This window comes from Elephas maximus, chromosome 13, assembly GCF_024166365.1.
Source record: "Elephas maximus indicus isolate mEleMax1 chromosome 13, mEleMax1 primary haplotype, whole genome shotgun sequence".
In the NCBI taxonomy this organism is placed as follows: domain Eukaryota; kingdom Metazoa; phylum Chordata; class Mammalia; order Proboscidea; family Elephantidae; genus Elephas; species Elephas maximus.
Genome location: NC_064831.1, coordinates 21,870,529 through 21,878,702, shown reverse-complemented (window position 1 = coordinate 21,878,702; position 8,174 = coordinate 21,870,529). Strand labels below are relative to the sequence as shown.

Here is an 8,174-nt window from a genome sequence, read left to right as displayed (position 1 = left end):
CTGTCCTGTAGGGTCGCTATGAGTTGGAATCAACTTGTCGGCAATGGGTTTCAGGTTTTATGCCTATATAAGGCCTTCATGGTTTATACAGCTTGTTTTTCTTATTTTATTTTTATGGATAAAAAAATCTCTAAGAAAGTTTCCGCTTTCTAGCTGTTTTAAGTCAGTTCTAACATTGAAAACTCTAGTTCAACCATTTGCGTAAATGAGGGCAAGTCACTTTACCTTATTAAGCCTCAGTGTCTTCATTCAAAGTTTGATGAGATAATGATCTCACGGTACCATTCAGTTCTAAAATTATATAACTCTATGTTTTGAAAGTTTGTTAAGATAAAATTTTCTGAAAGGTAAAATAATGACTTAGGTAAAAAAAAATTATAAGTGCCGTTTGAAAGTTTGCTACAGTGAAATTCTTAAAAAGATAAAACCATGACTTAAATGTAAAATGAACATGTGTCAATGATTTTATTCAACTAGTTAATCAACAAGGGAATCACTAAGATGAGTAAGTAAGTGCGCTATTTCATTTGAGAGGGTATTTCAAAACCTTAGGTATGTACAGGCAATGTTAGGATAAGATTGTTGGACTAGATATGAAATTGGTTAATATCCAACGGGGCAATAAACTGTAACCGTTAAGGTTATTTTTTCCATCAGACAGCGATTATTTGCATTTCTATGGGACAAAAATCTACATGTTAACCTCTGCCCTACAACATTGTAAAACAAACCACTCAATCAACTATCAAAGTCAGCATTAAACTGAAGTAACACCCCAAAATCGCTTCAGGCTATTTCCAAGGATCAGATAGTTTTTTTTCCTGACAAGTTACATTATCTTTCATGAATTAAAGTTCTTAACTCTTAATTATAGTATTTAATTTTTAAAGAAAATCTTTATCACCCTTATTTGCCATATGTACAATTTCCATATCACATTTTCAGACTAGCGCTCTGATATACTTTACCTTGTTCTGTGCTGAAATAATCGTAGTGTTTTCGTAGGACAGTGTGGAAATGAAGCTATATCTGGATATTTTATTCATTAGATGTAATACAATGTCTATTTAAAGCTACAATTGAATAAAGAGGCTATTACACAAGCTTGGAGATGGTAAATATTTTGAGGATAAGTCCAACATACTTTATATTTTGGCAAGCTTCCTGGGTGCCTAATAAACCTAATAACTATTAATGATAAAAAGAAAATTTTAAGCATAATTGTGATACTCACCTCAAGCAAAGAAAAGTAAACCAAAAATCTAATCTTCCTTTATAGTTTATGATATCTATTAACTTAATTTCCATACTACCTAAAACAGTGCTACATGTCCCCAAGGTCTAGTGAAATGACCACTAACGATGATGTTAAATACATGCATACCTAAACGTAATCCAATAAAATTTTTGACTGTTATTTTTTTATGAATAAAAGTGCAAACACTATACTTAGCTTCCAAAAAATAACCCATGTACAAAAGAAACTTTTCCTATCCACAAAAGAAAAAGTGCATTTTTTAATTTCTAATATGTTTTATTATTAAGATATTTATTTTCATATCATCAACTTCAGTAAAATAAATCACTCAAGAATAAGATTTTGTATATCTCTCATGGTAAATTTGTCTGTTTTCAATTTGTTATCAAGTTATAAATAAACCACATAATGTGCTTATGTGAACCAAACCACAGTACAATCTGAATGTATTTAAAATTCTCAGAGTATCCTCATTGTTTCAGGAAGAGAAAAGAACATTATTTATTAGAATTAAAAGCTTAGCCTTCAATTATTCTTTACTCAAATATATTCAATAATAATTCACTGATTGTAAAATAAAATACATTGTTAAAGAGCAAAGTTGGCTAAAATAGATGTGTATTTCTGGAACTTTTTTTAACATTAAGCATTTTGGCATAACTACAGGCAATAAACAAAGTCAGGTCCAGATGTGGGAAGACCAAACAAACAAAAAAATCTGTTGCATTGCGTTGATTCCAACTCATGGCAACTCCATGTATGAGAACTGACCCTATGAGTAGGACTGAGCTCCACAGGGTTTTCCTGGCTGTAATCTTTACAGAAAAAGATTGCCAAGCCTTGCTTTTGCATAGCCACTGGGTGGGTGTGAACCTCCAACCTTTCAGGTAACATGTAACGTGTTAGTTGCCCTTGACTTGTCTCTGACTTATGATGACCCTATGTGCCGAAGTAGAACTGGGCTCCATAGGGTTTTCAATGGCCGATTTTTTGGAAGGAGATCACCAGGCCTGTCTTTTGAGGCAGCTCTGGGTGGGATCACACCATCAATCTTTCAGCTAGTAGTCAAGTGCTTAACTCTTTGTACCACCCACGGACCCTATGGGAAGATTAGGCTGCACAAAAGCAGTGTAGCTCAAGACACAAAAATAAAGCTAGCTTCTATGGAGCCTGGAACTCCCACCATCAATATCACAAGTTTGGGTTAAGATGTTATATTTCCACAAAAAACATAATAAAATGTAAATATGTCACCTTGATAAGACAAGGTGTCACAGGTGTTATTTAAAGCCAGTGCTTGGGTCAAACTAGTACTCAGGTCTGCAAACTTTAGTTTGGCCAGTTTTTCATTAAGAGGCTGATTTCTGAGGGGGAAAAAAAGGACCTTAAAAAGCCCAGAGACTGCAGGTCAAACGGGGCCTCAGGAAAACCAGACAGTACCAGGAATTTCTGGGAGCAGAGGGAAGTACTCAACACTATACACGGAAAATTGAAGAAGAGGGTGGTCTGAAGATAAACTTTCCCAAGGGCAAAGCAGTGCAAATAAGGCTGCTAAAAGCAGTACTTGAGTATAAGCCTGAAAAAGTTATAATTAGATGATTGAATAATCCCCTTCTCTCTTTGGTCCATCTTCCTTGTACTTAACATGTTATTTTGACATGTTACTCTATTTAAGTGGTATAAATTAGAATCTAAAGGCATGTTCTTTTTTTCTCTCCCTGTCTTTAGTCTAGCCTTTATTGTAATATCTTTAATAATATGAAGTCACATTGATATTCAATTATCCTCTATCAGAAAACAGAAAATGTAGTACACTTTAGCAATAACAGACAGAATTGAGAAGACAGGAGACATCACGTTATAAATATTCTTAAATTGTATTTTTAAACTTTAGGGAAACAAAAAGTCAGAAGCTTAGCTTTTAAATAAGGGATGGGGTACATGGGGGTGAAATGGTAGTGAAAAATTGTTCTAAATTTGAAATCTGTATGTGAATATCTATCACTTATGATGATCTTGAGTACATTTCAGCGACATGAAGACCCAACACATGAATATTATGTCTTTTTTTTTTTAAGTCTTCCAGTCTAATTTAAAAAAATGGTAGAGAGAGTTTGGGGTGAAAAATTGAGGCTTGATATTGTACAAATTCAATGTTTCAGTTCTTAGTTATGTGCTTTCATTGAGGAGAACTTACTGGAGTCAAGTTTTAATTTATTTCGTTTATTTGTTTATTTTATTTTATTTATATGTTTAATTTATTTCTTATACCGAAATAAACCAGCCAGTATATTTTAACACACTCAATATCTGGACCTATTGTCAATATCTGGATAAAATCAATTTAATCAGATTAAACATTAATTACAAAGAACAACTTTGAATAAATCTACTAATTATTAATAAAGTACACAGAAATCATGACAAACTAAAAAAAAGAGCATCCATTTTTTAAAAAAAGATAGTCCATAGGTTTAGTTAGGTAACTCCCAATAGGTAACTTCATACTTCGGAATTGTTCAATTTATAAATTGCTAGACACAAATTGACCCAAAATGGAAAGAGTAAAACTACCCAGTATATAAATTTTCAGATTGAGGTGATTTCTTTATTGTCAATAAAATAAATTTCTAAAAAAGAAAGGAAAATGTGATTCTTGCTGCTCAGAGACGGCTGATAATTTACAGATACACTAGGAAACATACAAACAGTCCACCGTCTCTATTTAGAAGGTATTACAGGCTCTGATACTTCTGCAAACCATGAGCCTCAATTTTCCAATGGAGAGTTGCCTCTGGATATGGTTGGGACTGCTGCGTTTTAGCAAGCAGCAACAGAAGAATGTCAAGAACCATTCCCATTAGTATTTGGTCAGACCAGTCAAAATGACGTTTATAAAATATGGTTTATTAAAGGAGTCAGTATGTTACGTATTAAATTGTGTCCTCTTGAAACTTATGTTGGAATCCTAACCCCTATACCTGTGGATGTTATCCTGTTTGGAAATAGGATTTTCTTTGTTATGTTAATTAGATCATGCCCAGGTAAGGTTGATTCTTAATCTAATCACTTCTGAATTATAAAAAGAGCAGATTACACACAGAGACACACAGACACAGAAGGAAGGTAAAGGCAGATGAATCCACAAGCCCAGAGGTCCAAGGATTGCCAGCTACTAGAAGCTGAACTAGAAAAAGGACTTCCCTGTAGAGCCACACCCGGATTGGACTCCTAGCCTCCTGATTGTGACAAAATAAATTTCTGTTCTTTAAAGCCACCTATTTGTGATATTTGTGTTACAGTGGCACTAGGCAACTAGGACATAGTACCTCTGTTCTATTAAATGACATGACAAAGGTTATAACGAATCTAGCTGGAATAATAATTGGAACCCTTCTGTAGTCAGATATTGAGATCCACACAGCATGATGTTAGAGAAAAACAAACAAATATTTTTCTGAGCTGTATGTTTTTTAAATCCTTTTAGTCTGCTTACAGTGCTCAAGTTTCTCATACATGCTTGGTTAAACTCATTTATTTTTATGTATTCATCTACACTACCTCATTCCAAAAAGAATTTGAGGTTGGTGTACTTGATTTAGGAACAAGAACATGTAAATACATCTAGCGCTTCTGCCAGTGCTATTCGTTCATAGGTAATACTTTGGCTCCATGTGCGTTGATGTAGGTGAGAAGAATTTTTGCTCTCTGTTCAATCACATCGATAAGTTTTTCAATTCCTTGTCTACCTCCTTGGCTCTCCCAGTAAACCCTATCAAGAAACAAAGACTGAAGGAGTTTCTGCCGTAAGTGCTGGCTCTTCAAAACAGAAACTGCAGATTCGGGAAACCTGAGAAGATAAAACAATATTTCATTCTTAGTAATTACTTGGAAATATTATGCCTCACTCAATTGCTCTGCCCTTCATTAATCTGGCATAGATCACACTATCAAATGGTTTCTTGAGAATCAAAGTATTTTCATCACTGTCAAACTGCCTCTTCTCTTAATATTAATATGCCAGAAAAATGGGCTTCGAGTGAATTGAATTTTCCATACCACTCACAACTTGACATACTAACATCTCACTTAAGGTCATTATGTTTAGGCAAAAAAGAGGCACAGGATCAGAAAGGATCTGTTAGTCTGGCAAAAATAGCTTTCTTAATTTTAAATTCTATTTTGCCCGTAAAAACCACTTTTATCTGCCAAGTAAAATAGTATTCTCCTGAGTGTCAAGGCGAGATTTCATGCAAGAAGCTATGTGAAGAAAAATGCTGATGATTTCAGTGAGGCGCTTTTCCTGAGTAGGAGTCATACAGCTGAATTTAATGCGAAATAATCCATAATGTATGTAGTAAGATAGAAAGGAATCATTTGAAAATGTCCAATTAAACAAAGAATTGCCTTTGATTCTGATTATACTTCAGCAATTTTGAGAATTTGGAAGCATCAATTAAATAATTAAATTGTTTTCAAATAAATTTGGCAAAACTCAGGTTTTAGAACCACCGCCCTCCACCTTGAAAGGCCCCCTGGAAAACCCAAGTCCAATTCAAAAGGATTCTTTCTGGATTACCTGACAAGAGTACGCTCTCCTTTCTTCTTCTCTTTGAGTTAGGAAGCATAAAATCAGGGGCCGGGCATATATATTATTTAAAGGATTTAGCAAAATTTCTGGTTTAAATCATGACTAATATTTTGGGAAGTCCCCAATTCGGCCTCTCCCCCCTGAAATTTAGTTTCGTTAAATGCCAATGAAAACACAGTAAAAGTGTTAGAGTTTAATAGCAATTTTTAAGTAAACTCAGTTGTTTCTTATAGAACTAAAGAACAGATACTTGTTCAAAGAGTGCACTTTGCCGGAAGTCCCAGGCCCTTGTAAGCACCTTTCCCAAATTTTGATGGAGCAAGCCGGATGACACACAAAACCAAAAAAAAAAAAAACCCAGTGCCATTGAGTCGATCCCGACGCATAGCAACCTTATAGGACAGAGTAGAACAGCCCCATAGAGTTTCCAAGGAGCACATGGTGGATTTGAACTGCCGACCCTTTGGTTAGCAGCCTTAGCACTAAACCACTACCCACCAGGGTTTCTGGATGACACACAGGGCATGTGGGATTCAAGGGCTCCAGGTGCTCCAGCAGTTGTCACGCTGAAGGAAGACCAAAGGCCACAGGGCTGGAGGTGTTTAAAGAGAAGGAGTAAGTATGGAATTAAGTAACACTTGTAAGATGCCCTATGCTCCCTGAAGACATGTACTGTAGAATTGAGTGGTTCTGGTATTAAGTAAATAATTAATTAAATAAGCATTTTCCAGTATGAAGTATTGATAATCCATGAGTCTTAAATTCTATGGCTCTTTAACTACTTTAGCTGTGGCAGAATGCATAAAATGAAACTGTTACAACTGATATCTGTAGTGACTGATCCTTTTTATGAAGGGCAAAGAAATGAAGGGAAAAAAATTAACATTCTTTACATCATATTGGTAAATAGGAAATTCAATGCATTGATCTGGGATTAAAAAGTCTTTATTTTTGCTTCTCAATGTGTGAGTTCGATGTTCAAAGAAGATTTAACTTAAAACCCATTACTTCTCCTAATGCATTTAAAGTTAAATCTTCTTTGAAATAATAAACCAGTATTTGTATTTCTGTGAAAGAATGAGGTGGATGGACTGTACTACCCAGACATTATTACATCGAAGAAAGAACTTAGGGACTTAAGAAGACCTCCCCAATATCAACCCATTAAGCGATGAATTAGGTATGTAAATTTTCCTATATGTTAAATTTCCTTAGCTTAGACTCATAAAAAAAGAGAAAATCTGCCACATGTTCTGCCTTAGTCCATAAAGAGATGTGAGGAACAGGTATCAACAGGGCAGGGGATGGCAGAAACTCACAAAATCAGGGCTCATGAAACTCTTCAGGGCAGTTTTACTTCTAAAGTTGAAAGTACATGAAATCAACATTTAAGTCACAATTTCAGCTCAGAGGCCTGGTGGTGCAGTGGTTATGGCTGCTAACCAAAAGGTTGGCAGCTCGAGTCCACCAGCTGCTCCTTGGAAACTCTATGGGGCAGTCCTGTTCTGTTCTATAGAATCACTATGAGTCGGAATTGACTAGACAGCAATGAGTTTGTGGTTTGGTTAGTTTTCATTCATTATAAGAACGTGTTTCTAATTCTTATAGGAAGATTAGTTAAATATTCCGTCAGAACACTATTAACAAAAGTAATACTAACATAGTACGAATACTACCCTTTATTTTAGAAAGAATATTTGATTTCGATTTAGAAGACCTGTGCCCTAACGTCAATTTTAGACATACTTGTGCGCTTTCTAGCAAGTCATTTAGCTTCACACAGCTATTTTAGCAATTAGCTATTTTAGTAATTCACTCCTGTAGTCTAAATCCCCAACCTACTCCAATTCCTTAGTCAATCTAATTTCTGACTAAGCCATGAAATATGAAGGGTGGCTCAGCCCCGCCATGTGGTAGAGCTGGGAATCTAACCACAATCCCCGTAGCTAGCGTTGAATAGCTCAGGGCTCCACTGCTGGGTCCCTGCCACTACCACCTAGTTCCTGGTTTCCTTTATTTCCAATTACAGATAAGATCAAGTGTGCCATGAGTAACCACTGCATTTTAACTTCTAAGATGTAGAACTCCTTCTTCAATCTCACACTGATCCAGTCTCTGCTCCGCATTTTGTCTGAGTCCTGCCAGGCATCCCACAACTTTCAAGGTCTCCCCTAAAGTCTTGGTTCCTGAGTCAACCCCATAAATAGAAATGAGTATTTCTGTTGTCCTAAGCAGCATCAATCAACTCTCCCTTTTGGGTGCCCGGAAGGACTTCCAAATGCTCAAAACCCTCCTACCTAACTTAAGCAGCAGCCTGCAATCCTT

The 8,174-nt window shown here is 35.7% G+C and overlaps 1 protein-coding gene across 2 annotated transcripts in view; it reads right to left on the bottom strand.

The window, feature by feature from the left end:
• Nucleotides 1–3,547: 3,547 nt before the first annotated feature.
• Nucleotides 3,548–8,174, bottom strand: part of GASK1B (golgi associated kinase 1B) — a 47,724-nt gene continuing 43,097 nt past the window's right edge. For both annotated transcript variants that reach the window (XM_049906057.1, XM_049906056.1), the window contains exon 5: nucleotides 3,548–5,108. In XM_049906057.1, the coding sequence (XP_049762014.1) occupies nucleotides 4,901–5,108 (208 nt within the window). In that variant the 3' untranslated portion in view covers nucleotides 3,548–4,900. The remainder of the gene's footprint in view (nucleotides 5,109–8,174) is intronic.